At 48.6% G+C, this 20,030-nt stretch overlaps 2 protein-coding genes and 1 long non-coding RNA gene across 5 annotated transcripts in view; 1 reads left to right on the top strand and 2 right to left on the bottom strand.

Moving 5' to 3' along the window:
• Positions 1-579: 579 nt before the first annotated feature.
• Positions 580-20,030, bottom strand: part of LOC128086017 (uncharacterized) — a 382,551-nt gene continuing 363,100 nt past the window's right edge. For both annotated transcript variants that reach the window (XR_008209209.1, XR_008209208.1), the window contains exon 2: positions 580-904. This is a non-coding gene — a long non-coding RNA (uncharacterized LOC128086017). The remainder of the gene's footprint in view (positions 905-20,030) is intronic.
• Positions 2,504-7,760, bottom strand: ENPP4 (ectonucleotide pyrophosphatase/phosphodiesterase 4). 2 transcript variants are annotated; one of them, XM_052692904.1, is made up of 4 exons: positions 7,738-7,760; positions 6,264-7,125; positions 5,334-5,507; positions 2,504-3,174 (listed from the first exon to the last, which is right to left on the bottom strand). In XM_052692904.1, the coding sequence occupies exons 2-4, from the start codon at positions 7,081-7,083 to the stop codon at positions 2,807-2,809; spliced, it is 1,362 nt and encodes a 453-aa protein (XP_052548864.1). In that variant the 5' UTR covers positions 7,084-7,125; positions 7,738-7,760; the 3' UTR covers positions 2,504-2,806. The 2 variants fall into 2 exon arrangements, with proteins under 2 accessions (XP_052548864.1, XP_052548854.1); XM_052692894.1 differs by having other exon boundaries at positions 7,626-7,748.
• Positions 14,826-20,030, top strand: part of CLIC5 (chloride intracellular channel 5) — a 61,536-nt gene continuing 56,331 nt past the window's right edge. Inside the window, exon 1 of the mRNA XM_052693096.1 lies at positions 14,826-15,418. Within this exon, the coding sequence (XP_052549056.1) occupies positions 14,942-15,418 (477 nt within the window). The 5' untranslated portion in view covers positions 14,826-14,941. The remainder of the gene's footprint in view (positions 15,419-20,030) is intronic.

Here is a 20,030-nt window from a genome sequence, read left to right on the forward strand (position 1 = left end):
ACTCAGCACCTGAAGATGAAAATTGGGATTCGAATGAGGTGAAATATCTCGCTGCTTCCTGGAAGATAAATAGTCAGGTTCACTCAGAAAGCCTTCGCTCAGGCTTTCGCAGGTGCCAGGACGCAGTGTGACATCTCCCTTTGGCACTGGGAAGGAAGAAACTAGCAATGTGCTCAGCAGAAATGCATCTGTGCTTCTCTTTCTCCTGAAGGCAGGATTTGCACTAAGGTGATGTTGGTAAACCTATCCATGGTTTTGGATGCCTTTGGATGGCTTTTCTGCTCGTTTGCTTCAAGGCTGTGTCTGAAGCTCCAGTGCTCATCCCAACACGAATGTCTGTAACAAGGATGTGATCCCGACATTACATCACACACAGCTGTAACGTTCAGCCAGCCTTACCAGGCTGATAAACCATGGGAAGCTGTGCGCTGAGTCCGATCAATTTCAGTGCAGGTGTTCGATCATCACAGTGTTTTGCTTTATCTTCTGAGTCAGGGACCCTGCACAGTACTTTCTATCCCAACCTCAACCAGTGCCACTGAAGAAACAACAGCAAAACAAACTGTGAAGCCAAATATGTGGAGTTACACAACTGATTGTATATTTTATTTATGGAGATGGATATGAGAATATTCTCCTTGGTGGAATAGGAAACACCCACTATTAGTAACGGAAAGAGACTTGGTCTTACTGTCTCAAACAGCTGAACTTAGCAAGGTGAGGTCATTGCGTGTGTTGGTGACCACATCCACGAGGCCTGAAGAGATGCAGCACACTGAGGACTTCCTGAGAGAATGAAGAAGAGTGATAACTGAACATGGGGGGGTTGAAGCAGCTCTGCTACGAGGAAAGGTTGAGGGAACTGGGCTTGTTTAGCTTGGAGAAGAGAAGGCTGTGGGGTGACCTCATGGTGGCCTTCAGTGCTTGAAGGGAGCGGATAAACAGGAGGGGAATGGCTGTGTGTGAGGGTGGGTGGTGATGGGACAAGGGGAATGGTTTTAAAAGTGAGACAGGGGAAGTTTGGGTTGGATCTGAGGAGGAAGTTTTTCCCCCCGAGGGTGGTGAGGCACTGGCACAGGTTGCCCAAGGAGGCTGTGGATGCCCCATCCCTGCAGGCATTCAAGGCCAGGCTGGATGTGGCTCTGGGCAGCCTGGGCTGCTGGTTGGCGACCTGCACACAGCAGGGGTTGGGACTGGAGGAGCGCTGTGGGCCTTTGAACCCAGGCCATGCTGTGGTTCTGTGAAGTTGGTGAGCACAGCTGCTGCTTTCCCCAGCACTGCTCATTTGCTGTGTTACTGGAGGAAGGTTGGCTTTCTGAGAGCACTCAGTTTTTGCCCACACTTTGGGTACCCTGTTCTGTTCCTAGAGAGCTGTGAGGTGTGATGACTGTGACACTGTACAGTTATTTGCCTTAAGGTTACGGTGCATTCTCAGCAATTTGGGGGGGAAAAAAAACCCAAACACCCACATCCTTCACCTTGGGGTTTTGAGATTTATTCCAAGTAAGTGGAACAGGTAAAGTAAGCTTTGGCTAATCAGGAAGGACGCGTGGAAGGGGATGCTCACCATTTTCATGGCTGCACAGCAGCAAGGACCTGCTCTAGAAAGAATGCTTAATGCTCTCACGTGCTGTACTTTGTTTGGGCTGGAAAATAAACAGCGATGCAATTAGGATACTTTGTTCCCTGTTTAGTACTCAGTAGAACTTTCCCTGTAAAGCAAGTTAATCTTGGTGATGGAGGGAGGAGGAGATAAGGGTTTATGAGGAGCTCTTCCAAAGGTGTGACCTGGAGCAATGGGCCAAGGCCTCATTTCCTCACGTGTGCCAACAGCTGGTGAGAGCAGGGCTGGCACGGTTCAGTCTCACCACGCCTGCCAGTTCCATGCCAGCCTGATCTCCTGCTGTATGCAAGGAACTTCGAACCTGCAGGGTCCATGTGCTCAGGTGCTGAGGCACTCTGCAGCTAATACCAAATCCAGGCAGTTTTAGCAAGAAACCACACTGCACACCACCACCATGTACTTCAGCTCTCTCATTGCATTCGTTCTTCAAACTGTCAAACACAGAAAAAGGACTTGGTGACCACAGCTCTATTTTGAGGTTTGTGTAACAGTTTAAGCTCACATCATTTCCTCACTAAAAGAGGAGGTACCACAAGGGCTTTCTAAATCAAACCCATTTTTGTGTATGAACTTGCTGGATCTGACAGTTAAAAAGGAGAAAACCACCAGCACTGGTCTTCACCACAGCTTTGAACCCACACCAGTCAGATACCTCAAAGATCATCATCTCATCTCTGAAATTTAACCTTTCCCTTTAAATTGCCAGTTTAAAATAAAAGCTTGGAGTCTTTGCTTGACGGCCAGCACCAGCTGGCAGGTAGGGCAGCATCCACCTTTGGTGCAGGCACACATTCAGCAGTCTGCACCTCAGAACACCTTCCATAGGGTTTGGAAACAGAAGCTCTGGAATTTCATTTTAAAAGCGCTCAACGACTCGAGTGAAAAATTAAACATCTTTATTTTCTTAAGCACTTCCTCCAGCAGCAAATGACCCGTTGAGGATTTCTGAACACCTTTTCACAGGACTACAAATCAGCTAAGACACACACAGAAGTTAGCAGGTCTGGGCTGTACAGTATTTTACACAGATACTGTTAAAGTGCATCAAAGAATGCCCTGCAGTGCAAGATCACACGTGCTCGCTGAAATCCCTTCTGCCAGGCAGGCTCAGCTCAGCGCACGCGACCCAACTAAAGGGGCAGCTACCCAATTAAAGGGGCAGCTACCCAATTAAAGGGGCAGCTACCCAATTAAAGGGTCATCGTCATCAGACTGCAATTGGAGCCGGGAAAACGGACGCGGAGAAGCGATTCTGTTCTTTGTGACCATTATGACAACGCAGGTGAAGGTGGTCAACATCAGCAGCCCCCCAGTCACTATCCCAATGGCCTCCGGGAGCTGCAGGCACCACTGGTCAGCCAGCAGGCACTTGGTGTGGCTGAGAGTGCCGTTGTGCGGCTGCGCTGCCAGCCCCAGGATGTGGCACATCATCGGGTAAATATCCACGTTGTTTATGGTGCTCTGCCGGTAACCCCGACGAAAAGCAGGGCCACGGGCAGCCAGGAATGGATGCATGCTTGGGAGGGAGTTGTCATAACCGTGGTCACCTACTGGAGAAATGCAAATTCAAGAGGTAACATGGCAGCTTCTGTCTGCATGTCGAGTGTTCCCCTCCCCTTCATCCCCCGCTGCACGAGGCACTTTGACCAGGGGCTGAGGCAGGCACTAGGAGGAAGTTTTTGAGCCAGAGGGTGGTGAGGCACTGGCACAGGTTGCCCAAGGAGGCTGTGGATGCCCCATCCCTGCAGGCATTCAAGGCCAGGCTGGATGTGGCTCTGGGCAGCCCGGGCTGCTGGCTGGTGACCTGCACACAGCAGGGGTTGGGACTGATGAGTGCTGTGGGCCTTTGCAACCCAGGCCATGCTGTGGTTCTAAGGGCAGCGCTTGGATCACACACTGATGAAACCCAGAGCTTCCCTCTTCCAGCCCCCCCAGCAGTCTTTTCTCATACCAATGTTCCTTTCCCTACCCCAATTAACCTTTGCTCCCCCTCCCATTCCAGCCAAAGCTGAAAAGGTGTTACCACTCCACAAGCTCACGGTTGGAGCACAAGTTTGCATTTCTTAGATTTTGGAAAGACCCTCCTCTTAGCAAAGCAAAGGGTCTTTTCTTCTGAAAGACAGGCACCTTCCCACTGATGGTGTTCAGTTCAGGTCTATGATCTGATCCTGCTTATCAGGTTAGGTCAGGTGAATGCGTATCAAAACAAATCCCTACAGACAGATAAAGATCCAAACATCTAGCAACACCTTGTGGCTGCAAGGTCGCTGGTACTTGGGCAGCTGGTAAATTTGTAAGAAACACTGACTTTTGGTAAAGTATCAACAGCCACGGCCCAAATTCCTAATCAGAGCACACCTGCAGAACCCGTTCCAGGTACCAACAGTCCCACACAGCACGCTCAGCACAGCAAGAGTGACTGCATCTCAGTTTGTGGCTCATTTCTTAGTACCAGTTCTGTGGGTCACCTCCCTCATTAAAAGCTGTCCATCTGAAACATCAGACTCCTATTGCTTTAGACCACACTCACCTCTTAACATTTTCCACCACTGCATTAGTTACTGTCAAGTTCTAAACAAGATACGGTGCAGTAACTTGTTTTAATGTACTCCTACATTTCTTGATTAGACTTTTTCCTTCTGCTACTTGCTTTGAATGGAGATGTTCCAGTGGAGCTTTGAGGAAGAGGAGTGCAAGTGTGTGCTAACAGTGCTGGGCACAGAGCTGTGCTGCCACTGCGGGAGGGCAACAAACAGCCAGGCAGGCCAATACCTCCCCTTCCTGCTTCTAGGAAGCCATAGCTAGCACAATTGTTTTGCAAAGTGATTCACTTCAATGAAGTGAGCACTGATGCAATGCTGTTACTGGTCTCTATATATTTATCAGCTATTTTTAGGTACGTGACATTGAATCTGAGCACAAAAACAGAAGAGAGCTCTGTTGGAAAACACTCCAACACCTTAAACGTCAGTGGGAAGACGAGTGGCAGATGCTGGGGGGAGGTGGAACACAAACATGTCACAAGCTGTACCTTTGTGCAAACAACAGCACAGGCAGCGGGGTGGCAGCAGGGGCTGCACTGCACAGTGCTCTGTCCTGGCAGCAGCCAGCCCAGCCACACACTCCTTAATTTCTTCCCCCCTCCCCCATATATATATTTTATACATAAGCATTTAAACAACACACTGGTGAAATATTAAAATACAAGAGAAATACAAGGGAAACCCAGAGGTGCATCTCAGGCTATAAAGTTGAGCGTGGCCAAGTGTTTCAGCCAATAGAACAAGTCATGGAACCATAAAATAGCTCAGATTGGAAAAGCCCTTAAAGATGATGGAGTCCAACTGCAGCCCAACCATCCCAGCCCAACTCTACCAGCCCTCCGCTAAATCATGGCCCTGAGCACCACATCCAAACGGTTTGAAACACAGCCAGGGATGGGGACTCCACCACCTCCCTGTCAGCCCATGGCAGTGCTGAGCAGCCCTTTCTGTACACAAGTGTTTCCTGGCATCCAACAGAAACCCTTTCTTCCTTTGCAGTGGGAACCCCCAGGTTCCAGCTGAGAAGACTCTGAAATGCTGAGATGTTCCTAAAGGAGCACAGACTCCACTTGCTAAACCAGGAGCAGCCCACGGGTCGCTGGGGTCAAAGCAAAACCCTCTACCAGTGTAAGTCACACAAGCTCAGATGGGGAAATCCCACTTACGCTTTGAGAGGGCCTCATTCTGCACAATTGTCCAGCCTTCATCTGCAATCAGGATTATGGGCTGAATTCTCCCGTTGTGGCGATAATGAAACCTGTCTGGGATTTCCTCCTTGAGATACACTTTCATGTGACGCTCATCACACTGCTTCAGTAAGTTGTACACGTATTTTTTATCTGCCAAGAAAAAAAATGCATGTGAAACAACTGGAAACAAGGTCTTTTTTACTGCAGTTATCTGTCATTAAGCCCGAGATCCATTTTTGCCCCCCACACAATTACTTCTTACGAGGCAGCGATTGTTCCGCATCCTTCATGAAATGCCACCTGCACCAATGCGGACGTAGAGCTCCCCATGAAGTCGGGTGTTTTGTGTCTGGGGCTGAGGACCTACAGTTCAGCTTATCCTGTGCTTCTGGGGGAGCGAGGTGCAAAGTTCAAGCAGTGAAATCAAGAGAAAGCAAATCATACCCTCTGGTAGCCAATATTTTCTCCAAAGCAGTGAGCATAAAACCTTCTGTTGATCTATAAATGGTTTTGTTTGCTCTAATTGCTTCAGCCTGGCCGCACTTGAGGAAGCTGAGACCAGCTGCATCCGGAGTCACACCTGTTACTGACTACCTCCAGATACAGAAGCTACAGCTTCACTCACAAAATTAAAGTTGTGCAGCAATCCAGGTTGGTTGTAGACAACATTTTTCGTTCTGAATAACCCTGAGGGCTTATTTCATGCTCCTTGCAAACCTCAACTGGACAGAATACACGAGCAACAAGGGAGCAGGCACACCAAGTGCCCAGCTCTGCTCTCTATAAACTGCACCATGACCAGCATTAATGAGAAACCCCTCAGCCCATCGATTGCCAAAACAAAGTAACTTCTAAACAGACAGCGAGCCACAGCAGCATGACAAGGCTTCAAAAACTACCACGTACCGTTCTTTGGCAGCACTGCAGCAACTGGACTCCTGTCGATCAGAGTATAGTTACCACGACCAATACAGTTGTCCAGGACGATCAGCTTCTTTGGAGAGCACTGGGCCATCCCGTGATCACTAGTTATTATGACATTGACACTGTCCCACAGACCCGATGCCTTCAGTTTACTGGTAAGGAAACCAACGTGTTGATCCACCTGCTCTAACACTCGGCGCATGTTCTCAGTATCATCTGGTCCATACTTGTGCCCGCTCACATCTGGTTCTTCCCAGTACAGCGTAGCAAAATTGACGACAGGATCAGAGCTGTTCAACCACTTCACAATTTTCTCCACTCTTTCCTCAAACGTCACTGAAAAGTTATACTTCATGAAGAAGCGAGGGGTCGTGTTGTTAATCCTCACATCAGTACCGGGCCACATGGCAGCAGCACTCGTCCCATTTCTCTGCTGTTGATTTGTCACCCAGATCGGGACCGCTTCGTTCCACCAGAAGGGATCCGAATCATTGAACTGCGAGAACTTTTTCTTGGCCTCTGGGTCATACATGTCGTTAGCCACGATGCCATGGCTTTCCTCATACAAACCTGTCACTATGCTGTAATGGTTTGGGAAAGTCTTGGTGATGAAAGCATTTGTAACTTGCTTTACAAACACGCCGTCTTCAATGAACTCCTGAAGGTGAGGAAGGTTATAGGTTTCCAAGTAATCAGCTCTGAAGCCATCAAAGGACACCAGGAGCAGCCTGGGGGCTGAGCTACCCAACTGACTGCAGCAGCTGACTATGGTAGACACAAACAGAACTACCAGCACGCTCATCCTCAGAGCCTCAGGACGCTTCCAGCAATTAATCCGATGCAGCTGAGGAAGTTAAAAAGATGAGCCATAATTCAGAAGGGCTGTAGTGCAACCAGCACAAGGAGCTGTATGTTACACACATCTTCCTCATACAGCCTGCTGTAAACAACCCCCGAACAACAGCCAATAGCAAGTTCCACAGCCAGCTTCAGAAGCTCCTACCCGCACATTATCAAAACAAACGAGCAAGAGAAGGCCTTCAAAGCAGGCTGAGCGCGAGGAAGAGCCGCGCCGCCGTCCCCCGCTTCTCCCATCAACTGCAGGCAGCAGCTCGGCCCCCCCTTCTGCTGTCCCGCCCCGCTTCCCTCACACAGGCCGTGCTCACGGCAGGAGGCTGCACAGCGGGACGGCCCCAAGCGGCCGCACCGGCCCCGCGCCCCAGCGGTGTCCCAGCGCTCCCTCTGACAGCTCGGGGCCGTGCTCACCGCCCTCTGGTGCACAGCCTCGCCCTCACCCCCGGCCCTCCCCCGCCAGCGCCAGGCCCGCAGTGCCGCCCGCCTAACCTGCAGCAAACGGCCGAGCCCCGGCCCGAGCGGCGCGCGCAGCCCTCAGGACGGCGGCAGGCCGCGCTCACCTCCCGCTCCCCCCGTTTCACCCGGCGGCGCCGCCGCTCACCTCACGACCCCAACGGCAGAGGCGGGAGATGGTGGGCGGGACCCGCCGCCGCCTTGGCGGGCTCCGATTGGTCGGGCCGCCGGCTGGCGGAGGCTCTGATTGGCTCCGGTTTGAGTGGGCGTGGATGCGGAGCGGGGGTAGGGGGGTGCGAGGAGGGTCGGGGGAGCGTTAGAGCCAGAGGGCGGGTTGGAAGAAGGGCGGGAAAGCTGGTGAGGGGCGTGCGGCACAGGGCTGGTGAGGAGCGGCTGTCGGAGTTGGAAGTGTGTGGTGTGGAGAAGAGGAGGCTCAGGGGAGACCTTACTGCCCTCTGTAACTACCTGAAGGGAGGCTGTGGTGAGCTGGGGGTCGGCCTCTTCTCTCGTGTAACAGTGATAGAACTTGAGGGAATGGCTCCAAGCTGCGCCAGGGGAGATTCAGGCTGGACGTTAGGGAACAGTACTGCTCCAAAAGAGTGGTCAGGCAGCGCCATGGGCTGCGCAGGGAGGTGTGGAGTCACCGAGCCTGGAGGTGTTCAAGGAACGGTTGGACGTCGTGATGAGGGCCATGGATTAGTGAGAACTGTTGGTGATGGGTGGAGGTTGGACTGGGTGATCCTGTGGGTCTTTTCCAACCTTGGTGATTCTGTGATTCTATGACTTCTGTGCTGGGAGCAGGGTGAGGTCTGCCTCTGTTAGAAGGCATCAGCAGTTCTGCAAAACCTGTCTCATTAACGTGGCTGAATAACGATGAAATCACCTCTGTGCAAGAAGGAAAATGTGACCTTTAACAGAACAGAGCTGAAATCACAACTCCATTTTTGATTTCATCCAAAATAGTGAGAAGCAGACGTGGCCACAGCCCCACGGCAGACATGAGGGCCAGACAGGCCCAGAGCTGGGTGCTGCTCCAGCTCTGCTGGTACCCACAAGGCTGTGTGCAAGAGGGGAAGGTCCCCTGGCAATGACTTTACTGTGTTTGTTTCAAAGCACCTATTGTGAGTGAGTTAAAGGTCATGGGGAAAGGTAACGTGTAGTTTTTAATCCAATTATGATTTAGTTTTGTATAATGAGGACTGACGTCTTGTTATAAATTTATTCCGAGATGCGAGGATTTTAGGCATCAAAGGTAACTTAGCAGGTAATAACCTGCTTTGGCAATGGGCTTGCTCAACCATTGGGGCCTCAGAGGTGAAAGATCTCCTATGCCCTTACCTGCCTACTCGGAGACCTGTTTGCAGTATTCACTATGTCCAGTCTGACACTTCCAAAGGCAGCTCAAGGTACCATCTCTGTGCTTCTGAGCCGTGCTGGCAGCAGTTTTCACATGGCATAGAGCCCTTCTGCTTGGAAAAGACCTCCGTGATCCCCAGGCCCAACCCAACCCCCCATGCCTACTGACAGTCCCGCAGTGCCACATCTCTGGTTCTGGGGCACCTCTTTCCCCCATTGCTTCCTCAGTACAGGTCTGGTTCTGTTGGCAGCGTATGCCTACAAGGCGTGGATTTATGTACATACTTGCATTAAGAGAAGTAAAACTGGGAACTGCCAAGAGGTTTCATCACCTTAATCCCTCTCTGTACTGTATTTCACCCCACATTCATCTGCGTAGGCTGTAGCTCTGAGCAGCAACCTGTATGAAATCCTGCCCAATGCCCTCTCAATTTGCTGCTGTGGTAGAGCTGAGCAGAAAAGCCATGAGATGCACTTGTTTGTGTCAGAGAAGTTAGGGAATGACAGAGGCGAGGTTTGGAAGCACACCTAGCTGCGAGGTGGGCAGCTGCACTCCTGTTGGTAGTGGCATGAGGGGAAAGCAATTCCTTTTGTTCAAGTGGAGAGAACATGTTGCACTCAAATAGTTTAGGCATTCACAGAATCACAGAATGGCTTGGGTTGGAAGGGACCTGAAGGATCATGAAATTCCAACCCCCCCAAAAAAGGGCACTTTCATTATGTTAAGCAGCTTAAGCAATGCTAAGTTGAATATTGAAAGAGAAACATTTTTTTCTGTATTTCTCCATTCGTTTCTCAGAGTTATTCATTTGACAGAGCTCAGTTTTGCTGGGTCACTTCTTTAATCAGTGCACCTTCTATTGTTGTGAAGAATCACAGGTGACAGAATTGCAGGGGTTGGAAGGGACATCAGCAGATGGAGTCCAACCCCCCTGTTAAAACAGTACCCTACAGTAAGTCACACAGGTGGGCATCCAGATGGGTCTTGAATATTTCCAGTAGGAGATTCCCGCACCTCTCTGGGCAGCCTGTGCCAGTGCTCTGTTACATTTACTGTAAAGAAGTTCTCCTGTACGTTAGCACAGAACTTCTTCCACTTGTAGGCCACTGCTCCTGGTCCTATCGCTGCACAGCACCTGGAAGAGCCTGGCCTCATCCATTTGCCTCCCACCTCCCTTTGGATGCCGTCCTGCTTTTATCAGAATTCCACCCACAGGAGGATGCAGTTAAGACTCAGCTGCTGGTGCCCATTTAACCTGAAGGACAGGCTGTACACAGAGACCAGAGACGGAGCCCTTTGCCCCACATCCCCTCGGGCCGCTGATGGCTCAATGCCCATCCCTGTGTGATGGGGCCATACCTGGGTGCTGTCCCCACAGCTCCGCTGCAGCCTGGCTGCTGGGCTTCCTGCAGGCACAGCATTTTGGAGTAAACAAGGGTGTTGAAAGAATGCCAGGCTCCAAAGGCAAACAAAAATGTTTTCCTTGGAGCTGCTGTGAATGTAAAGTCAATATTTCTCAGGCTGTCAGGTATTCTAGCGTAACCATGGAGCTGGAGAGCAAAGTGGTACAAAAGGAACGCAAAGACCACTCTGAAGGCCTTTGAAACATCCAAATAAGTGATAATTGTTGAGGCCTTGCAGCAGGTGAGAAATGTCTGCTGGCTGATAACACCTGCTATTTTTAACTACAAGTTGTTTATAATATACAAATTGAGTGGTGCAAAATAACCCAGTATTCTTTTCCCATTTCCCTGTGGAGAAGTGTCTGTGGCCCTCCCAGCCACACAGCCCAGGTGCTGCTGAGCAACACGGGCTGCTGCAGGCCCTGCCATGGTGACTCAGTGTGATCACACCTGATGGCCAAAGGCCAACGCCAAGCCACTGCCTCCTGCAGTCCTTCTCTCTGTTTTCTTTCCTTATGAGAACTGAAGTAGAATGCTGCTGTGGATGCACAGATCAGCAGTTAACATGAAACCAAGAGGAAGAAGGTGTTTCAGAAGGTGAACTAACTCTACATGCACTCCAGAATTTTTCAGCTTATCTTCTTGTCCCCCACTAATGAGATGCTGCTAACCCCTTTTATGTAAAAGCTGAGACTAAAATTTTGCAAGAAAGTTGGCTTGCTGTTATTTTCCAAGTATGTAGCATAGTCAAGAGGGAAAATGAAATTGCAATTTCCTTGTAATATGTCTGCAAACCATCAGCAGGCTTCCTCTATGAGCCCAAAGGGGCAGATCTGGTGACCACTCGATGGGTAAGAAACTGGTTGAACGGCTGCAGACAGAGGGTGGTTCTCAATGGCTCTGTGTCCAGGTGGAGGCCGGTAACGAGCGGCGTCCCCAGGGCTCTGTCTTGGGAGCGGTGCTCTGTAACATCTTCATCATGACAGCGATGGCGGAATCGAGGGCAGCCTCAGCCATTTGCTGACGACACACAGCTGAGTGGTGCAGTGGAAGGACATGCACCACTGGTGGAAGGAAGGGATGCCATTCAGAGGGACCTCGAGAGGCTGGAAAGGTGGGCAGGGGGAACCTGATGAGGTTCAACACGGCAAAGTGCAGAGTTTGGTACTCGGGCCAGAGGAATCGCAGGCATCCATACAGACTGGAAGGAGTGGTGCTTGAGAGCAGCCCTGCGGAGAAGGACCTGGGGGTCCTGATGGATGAAAAGATGAACATGAGCCAGCAGTGTGCTCTTGTGGATCGGAAGGCAAATGGTGTCCTGGGCTCCATCAGCAGAGGGGTGACCAGCAGGGACAGGGAGGTGATCGTCCCTCTCTGCTCTGCTCTCGTGAGGCCCCATCTGCAGCACTGCGTCCAGGGCTGGAGCCCCCAGTACAAGAAAGACAGGGAGCTGTTGGAGAGGGTCCAGAGGAGCCACAGAGATGAGCAGGGGGCTGCAGCACCTCCACTACAAAGACAGGCTGAGGGAGCTGGGCTTGTTCAGCATGGAGAAGAGAAGCTGCGGGGTGACCTCAGTGCAGCCTGCAGTGCCTAAAGGGAGCCTGCAGACAGGAGGGGAGTCAGCTCTTGGAAAGGGGAGATGGCAGCAGGACAAGGGGAAATGGTTTGGAGTTGAGGGAGGGCAGATGGAGGTTGGATGTCAGGGGAAGTTGTGTGCTGTGAGAGTGGTGAGGTGCTGGAACAGCTGCCCAGAGAGGCTGTGATGCCCCGTCCATCCCTGGAGGTGTTCAAGGCCAGGTTGGATGGGGCCCTGGGCAGCCTGGGCTGCTGTGAAATGGGGAGGTTGGTGGCCCTGCATGGCACAGGGGGGTTGGAGCTTCGTGATCCTTGAGGTCCCTTCCAAACCTGGCCATTCTGTGATTCTGTGATTCGAAAAGCACCTTGTTTCTACCTGTGTAAATGCAGAATTGCAGCTGTGCTCACTGCAGGGCTGTATCATTGTCACCAGAATGACCACTGGCCCTGTGCTCCTGGTGGAGACGTGGGGGAAAAGGGAACACAGCTCACTCACAGTTCTGACTAATTAAACCAACTCCTGTATCTTTATTTTCCATAATGCCTGCATGCTGCACTTTTGTGATGCATTTTACCTGTGATATTGTGTACCCTCCAGCAGGTGCTGCTGCACCCTGCCAGTGTTTCTGTGGATTAAAAGTCATTTGATGCACTGCTATACAACCATACTTTGCTCTTTGCTTGGCTCCAAAGGACACATGAGAGTGCCCTTATCCCTTTTCTCCTTGGTGACTTGCAAGCAGGGTGACAAAGAAGCAAAGTTTGCTCATCCCATAATACTGAAGCCTGCATGGCCTGTAGGAGAAAGGCTTGCAAGTCAGTGGAAGGTACTTATCAAGTAGCACCTTGTGTGCTTGGCAAGGTGCAGAAATGAAGGTGTGCTGCTATGAATTGTGAGATGAGAAATGTTAGCGCTCAATAATATATGAAATTGTTATTAAAGTTTTGTCTCTTGCTGGTGATTTAGAAGAGCTGTCTGTCATTGCTGTGTCTTTCCCTAAGTTACAGCTTGAACTTGGCATGCTAACACTGGATTAAAGGGCTCAGCGAGAAAAGCAGAAGAGGCAGGAGGTGTACGTTTGTTCTGTTCAGTGTGTCTGCTGTGCATGAGCAGCTTCTATGGCAGAAGAATTTTCAGTGACTCTCATTTAAGCACTTACTCCTTCCCTGTTACACAGAGTTCCCAAAGGGCTCTTCTCTGCAGTTCTGTTGCTCTGGATTGCTCTTCCTTCTCTTCCAGGTTGCCCAAGGAGGCTGTGGATGCCCCATCCCTGCAGGCATTCAAGGCCAGGCTGGATGTGGCTCTGGGCAGCCTGGGCTGCTGGTTGGCGACCTGCACACAGCAGGGGTTGGGACTGGAGGAGCGCTGTGGGCCTTTGAACCCAGGCCGTTCTGTGATTCTGTGATTCCTTCTGTTGCACAGTTTCACTTAACCCACTGTCAGCAGGCCCTTCTGTATTGGATAAGGGAACAGGATTTGTGTGTAGCAGGGTTCTCAGGGCTCCAGCTTCCTGCTGCAAGCTTTGCAAGAAGGGAATCCCAAACAATCCTCAACTAGGCAACATTTAGACAGAGTTTTGTAATAGTTCTGTCCGTAACGCTGCTAAGTTTGTTTTCAGTTAATATCAGGAATCCTTCAGTGCAACCAGAGTTTAACCTTTGTTTTAGCTGAAGCAGCACTTTCTGGCTATAAAGTGGCTAGAGGCATCTCAGCATAGGATGGTTACATCTGCCAGTTCCACTGATGTACTGAGCACTGTGACAGCAGTCATTTAAAGGAATGGTTGTAAAAGCTGCTGGAGGTTTGCAATCTGGATTGCCCAGCACGTGTTTCACAATCTCTTGTTTAGGACTTGTGCAGGCGTGAGCAGAAAGATCTCAGTAATGTCTGATATCCTTGCTGGTGGCCCCAGGAGGGAATTGAAATTTTGCTGTAGTGTTTTTCCTCACTGTTACAGTGATTAAACATCAATCTGGGTGTGATTTAGCACTTCTCAGATTATCTGAGAGCCTTAGCAGGTGAATCTCAGTTGAACAAGCTCAGTTATAATATTGCTTTTCATATTTAACTTTATTAGTGATTTTAAAAGTTCACTGTCAGAATAAGGCAATGAACAGCAGCCATAAATTTCAGGCATGCAGCAGCTGCTACTTGGTGGCATGCAGCATGGCGAGTTCCCTGGTGGTTCCATTTGGGGATGACTGGAGCTGTGATCTGTCCTCATAGGTACCTAGGACCACTCTGTGCTGCTTTAGCAATCCAACCTGCAGCTGCTTGGGAATTACATGAATAGTGAACCCCAGTCTCACTATGGTGGGCCAGGAGAATGTCCCCCTCTCTCTGTTTCAATTCAACTGGAATTAACCACACTTTGGAAGCTTGGCTCTATGTCATGCCAACGTGGAGATTCATAACATAAATGCAGTCATAAGTAATGTGACATTAAAGTTTGATGCTCAAGGACAATGCCTTTTTCTTTTTTTTTAATTTGTATTTTTTTATCACGATCCCTCATGGTTGACTGATAATGCTGTAAGTAACCACTGAAATGTTGCAGGCTGCTTCTACTGCTCAGACTGTTTTTCTGACTCTAGGCTTCTGTGTATTCAGAAGGTGAGCAACTGAGTAAGGCCTGCCTTTCTATCTCTTTACACAAGTGAAAGAATAAATATTTTTTTACCATAGCTTTCTAATATGGTTAGATGCTTCAGCTTTTTCTCCACTGTGCTTGACCAGAAAGAACAAAAGGTGATGATAATCCCTAAGACAGAGTTACCAGCAGCCGAATTGAAAAAGGAGTTAAAGTGAGACAACCTTATCTGTTACTTCAGTGGAAGCGTAGTTGTTGATTTAAAGCTTAGTAAATGATTGTTGGAGATCTGTTGTGTAGCAGAACACTCAATAAGCGTGGCACAGACCTTGCTTCCTCCTAAGGAACAGATATCTGTCAACATCTCACTTCAGCTTGCAGACTTCTAAGGTGCTAGAAGGAAGGTGAACTCACCAGGCAGTGGTCATGGCAGATCAGCGCGCTACTTACATTAACCAAAACATTAACAACACCAATAACTGTGTGATGCCAGGCTCTGAGGAAGACAAAGGAAATCATCTTTATGATCGCGTCCCGGAAGATCCAGCTTCTCCCTCTTCCACCACTACTATCCCGGAGATGATGGATCTCAGTCAAGATTGCAACGAGGGCAGCCGCAGCACTTCTGTGGCTTCTCAGCACGGGTCTGATGGGGAGAGTAGTTCTTCCTCTGAGCACAGTGCTGCAGATGAGCACCCGTACCAGGACATGGATCAGATGAGCCCCGCTCATGAAGACAAACCCATGACATTTGAGAACTGCGGGTTTTGTCCTCCAGGTTTCCACTTGCGTCGGAGCCAGAGCACTTCCACCTCTCCGACCTCCCTCAAGTTCCCACTTGGCACTAACATAGGAGAAAACAACAACTTTGAGGAAGATTACGAGATCTTCATGTTTGTAAAGGTAAGAGCCTGAGTGCTTCTAAGACCCCCGGTCAACCCATGTATCCTTCACGTCACTAACTCACAAGGCACAGAAAGAGAATACTTGCGTGGAGGTGCTTGGATTTCTTCCAGCTCAAGTGAGAGGACAAAATGCTGAAGGTGTTGTGGTTGTTGCCATAATTCTTTTATTCTCCTACTTGACCTGGCTTAGTTAGGCTGGTTCAGTTTTTGCCACATTTCATTACCCAGTGGTGCAAATGCGACTGTTATTAACGCTATAGAGAAAATGGCATCTATAGTTCAAATGATGGCAACAAAATTTCTTCATATGCTCATCTCTGACAGAGATCTTCCTTTTAGTGCTTTCAATATTTAGACAAATGTATTTTTGTGGTCCAAGAACAATTTTCAGAGCTCTCCACCTATGGCACATTCACAGATCGAGATGCAGCATGCTCCTGCTGATAGAGCCATCGCTGGATGTGACTGTGGAGGTCCAGTATCCTACCGTGATACTTTCTTTTTTATTTTTAATGAAATAATGGATGTTCTTCTCTGCAAATAGTCTCATGAATGTAAAAAAGTTTATAAGTGCAATGAAGCATATGAACGGCATATCGAGGTGTAAGACATGTCCTCCTGTTTTCAGTCTTATCTGGGTTATCTCTAATGCTGATATCTCTAATCTCTGATGATTTTAGGACTTCGAAAACATTCAGAGATGCAGATTCAGCACTTATACTGATCATTCTGTGCCAGTGTTCCCAGTACTGGAGATATGGGGGTGCTGGGGAGAGTACTGGGGAGGAACATGGAGGGCCTGGAGCAGCTCTGCTGGGAGGGGGCACAGAGTGGAGCCCAAGGCACAGGGAGGGAGGAGTTGAGGGGGTCCTCACTGGGGATCTCCCACAGCCCCTGGCTGCGGTGCTGGGCACTGGGATTAGATGGACCCAGAGGTCCCTTCCAACCTCAACCCTTCTGTGATGATGTGAATGCTTAATTTTTTTGCAGGGGAAAATATTTGCCTTTGTTAGAATTCCCTTGTTCTCCGTCATGCTATTTTTCTTTTTTAATAAATGGGTTACCATGTATTAGAAAACATAACAAATTTCCTCCATTTTTTTTCTTTCCTAAGCAAAAGAAGTGCAATTCCTTCAGCCTGTCTTCAAGTTATGACTTGTAGGCTTGGAGTGATTTGGTGTGCTGTGGGCTTTTTGATTTGTTTTTTGACCTCTTCCAGACCCTCTCCTGTGCTCCTATGCATTTCTTCTGTTCTGGTTTTCAGGTATAGGCAACGTATTTGGCAGCGTCAAAAAAAGTAGTGCAGAAAGTGCTTCTTTAACCTATCATTTACCCAAGCCTCTAGCCAGGATGCTTTATGTGCTATATCTTAGCATATTTCTTGGTCCTCTAACACGTAGGATTACCAAGAGATTTACATGCTTGCTTCTTTTCTGCATATTTTCCTCTTTTTTTGACTCACTCATAGGTGTTCAAAAATAGAGGTTGTCATCCCTGCCCATGTTATTCTTTCCAGCCATTTTGGTTCCTTTTGTTACACATGAGAAGACTGATTTTAGATTGATTACTGTTGTATTCAGACTATCCCTGACGTCTGTGTAGCAGCACTGCCAGCCGTGGAATGACTTCTGCCCAAGATGGAGGGATTTGTATTATTTGCAATTGTTTATTTCAGAAGAAATCCCTAAAAACTGGCTCTGCAGAGACCAGTGTTTTCAAATGATGAAGCAACATGCAGTCCCTGCAGAGCAGCTGGTGATGATAAGTGTAAATTATTTTGGTAACTACGAGAAGAAAGCTGCTTTTCCTCTTTGCTCCTTGTTTTCTTCATAGACAGAGGGCTGGGTTGGGCTCTAGCTGACTTCAGGTGTCTATAAGCTACTGACTGCTAAGCTCCTTTTGCAACAGAAAGAAATGGAGCAGTGGGGTGTCCACCTGTGTGAGCAGGTGTAGGCACGAGCTGCAGGATATGGTTGGATGTTCCATAGGCCCCACTGGTTGTGTTGGGCAGCAATCTCATCAGGCTTTCCAACCACAGGTTGAGGTGCCTTATGGTTTCCTTCCTGACCTCCAGCTTCCTGTGCAAAAGGCCACGGATCTCCTGGGCATCCTCTCCCATATCTCTTTATGGATTTCTCAGCTACCCTGGGGCCTCTCTTGTGGCTCTGGATATCTAGACTCAGGCCCCCAAACCAAGCCATAAACCTTCCCTGCATACAGTGGGTGGTCACTGGAATCAAGGAGGCTGGATGCCACCGGCAGCAGCTTAAACACAAAGCATGGATGACAAATTAGAAGTACCCCTAGGTGAGATATTTGTCATCCTTGTCAGCCTGGAAACAAGCTCCAGGCTGATTTCTTCAGGCTACTTCATTTCTCACTTCTTGCAGTGACTGCACTCAGCAGCAGCTGAAGTACAGCAGTGAGCAGATTTGGGATGTTGGGCAGCTCAGCCAGAGAGCAGAGAAGAGCTCACAGCCAGCACTAAGAACCAGCACTCTTCTTTTTAACTCTAGGCAACTCATCCTTTTTTTTTTTTTATTAACAGCAACCTCCATGTATGTTTGTTTCATACTTTCCATCCTACTCGAGTAGAAAAGAAAAGCCAGCTGAATTTACTACAAACCTATATGGAACTACCTTCTGTGGGAAAAAAATTAGGAGGAAGTATATCACTCCAGTGTGAGTCATTGACACGTTATCTGGTTTTGATAGCTGAACCTATGGGTGAACTTTTTCATATCAGAAGTGATACAACTGTTGTTGATGTTTTACTGCTGGTACATCTCTGATAGTGTTGCTAAGCACTGGTGACCTTGATGAAGATGGTATGATACAATTAGAAACAGATAAGAAGGAAATTGGTCTAGGTTCAGTACAGGCAAGCAGAATCCAAAAGCAGAATATCCATTGAGGAGTTAATTGGGTGTCTGTTGCAGCTTCCATGCAGCCACATCCAAGTAACCTACACGTGTTGAGGAAGTAAACCTCCAGAGCAAGTCTTCCAAGAAAAGACTACTACTTCCCTGATTATATGTATGTACAATTGAGGCACAGAAAGGTGAAAATCTGCATGTTCACCAAGAGGATTTGTATTGGCTCCTGGTAACCGAAGGGAAGCTCATGGATCTAGGGGAGACCTTCTGGGGGCATGAAATTGCATCCTTGGCTGTCACTGCCAGCCTCACCATGTCAGATATAACTCATACACAGAACAGGGTCCATCTGTGCTGCTGCTTGGGTTGGAAGGCTTTTCAGAGCGACACTGCTCTGTGGTTTGACATCCTAACCTAATTTCCAAATGATACTTCTTTGTGTGCAGCTCATATGTCCTTGTTCTTGTGCCAGCGTGCCCTGCTAGCATTCCTTCCTTCAGTCAGCACTTTTGGGTCAGTTTAGGCTCAGTCCTTCTGAGGTGGTTTTGGGCTAACTAAGCAAATCCATTCTGCACACGTTCTTTGCAGGAAGGTGCCACTTCTCACAGCTGCATCCTGTGCCCCATTGCTTCTGCTTCTGTGGGCAGACTAAACAAGAAGCAAGAAAGGGTTCTTTTAATAACTTCCTTAAGATTCCTACCATCATTTAAGTAAACACATCATTCTGTTTGAAATGAAATGTTCCCATGTAAACACAGAGTAGAATTAGTCAGAAATCCATTAATTTCTTGGTTCCTTGCACCAGTTTTCACTTATCCTGGCACCTGTTTTCCTTTCAGAAACAATACTTTTTTCCCTAAGATCTTTATAATGGTTCCTCATCGGCCTGCAGAGGGCCTAACACTCTCAGAAATGTGGTTTGAATTTTGGGTGGTGCAGTGCAGAACCAGGACTCAGTGTTCCTCGTGGGTCCCTTCCAGCTAAGGACACTGTCATTCTGTGACTCTAATTTCCACCATCCTGTTGTGTACTCACTGGTCCTGAGCTTTGACTTTCTCAAGTCCAAGGGGCTTCTATCTGGATCCCTAAGTGGAATTTAGATACAGTTGTTCCCTTATCTGTATGATTGCACTCAGGTTGATCTTCGCTCTGCACACGGGCGCTTACAGCTGTCTCCCTGTAGCTTAGGGATTGCTTGGGAAGAAAACAGCAGCGGAATCGTACCTGTGAATATCTGCGCATTTCATCTCTGTCCACCCACACTGATGCCATTCTGGGATTTTTTAAAAAAGGATTTGGTTCCAAAACCTGGCCACCAGGGGAGCACTGATCTGTGGCCCACAGAATGGATCAGTTCTACTCCATTATCCTTATCTGTAGCTCTGATACTTTGGGTGCCCCTCCCTGCATGAAGGTCTTTGTTGGCCAGAATGGCACGTGGCTGGTCTCAACCATGCTGCCAGCTCCTTGTTAAACAAGAATAGCAGGTGAAATCATTTAAACTTAAAAAGGTCTTGTTTTTCTTCTTAATTTTAACATCTGTTAGCAGGAGCCTTTCCAGATAAGCTCTGGAGAAAACAGTTTGAGAACTTATGCTGCAACTGTGAGAAGTATTGAACCTCACCAGTGTGGACAGGATATTATTTAAGATACTTTGACATGTACACTATGTGTGTGGTTTGGAGATTGCTTCGATTTGGGGATTCATCCATATAAAATTATGGAAGTGTGTTC

Source organism: Tympanuchus pallidicinctus, unplaced genomic scaffold (genome assembly GCF_026119805.1).
Source record: "Tympanuchus pallidicinctus isolate F22 unplaced genomic scaffold, pur_lepc_1.0 scaffold1, whole genome shotgun sequence".
Taxonomy (NCBI): domain Eukaryota; kingdom Metazoa; phylum Chordata; class Aves; order Galliformes; family Phasianidae; genus Tympanuchus; species Tympanuchus pallidicinctus.

Bases quoted from the DNA above. Each gene is read 5' to 3' on its own strand.
- ENPP4 (XM_052692904.1), bottom strand. From the start codon at position 7,083: ATGAGCGTGCTGGTAGTTCTGTTTGTGTCTACCATAGTCAGCTGCTGC. The intron at 5,508-6,263 runs GTACGTGGTAGT...TTTTCTTGGCAG, and splicing joins TGCAGTGCTGCCAAAGAACG to ATAAAAAATACGTGTACAAC. The intron at 3,175-5,333 runs GTAAGTGGGATT...GCATTTCTCCAG, and splicing joins GAATGAGGCCCTCTCAAAGC to TAGGTGACCACGGTTATGAC.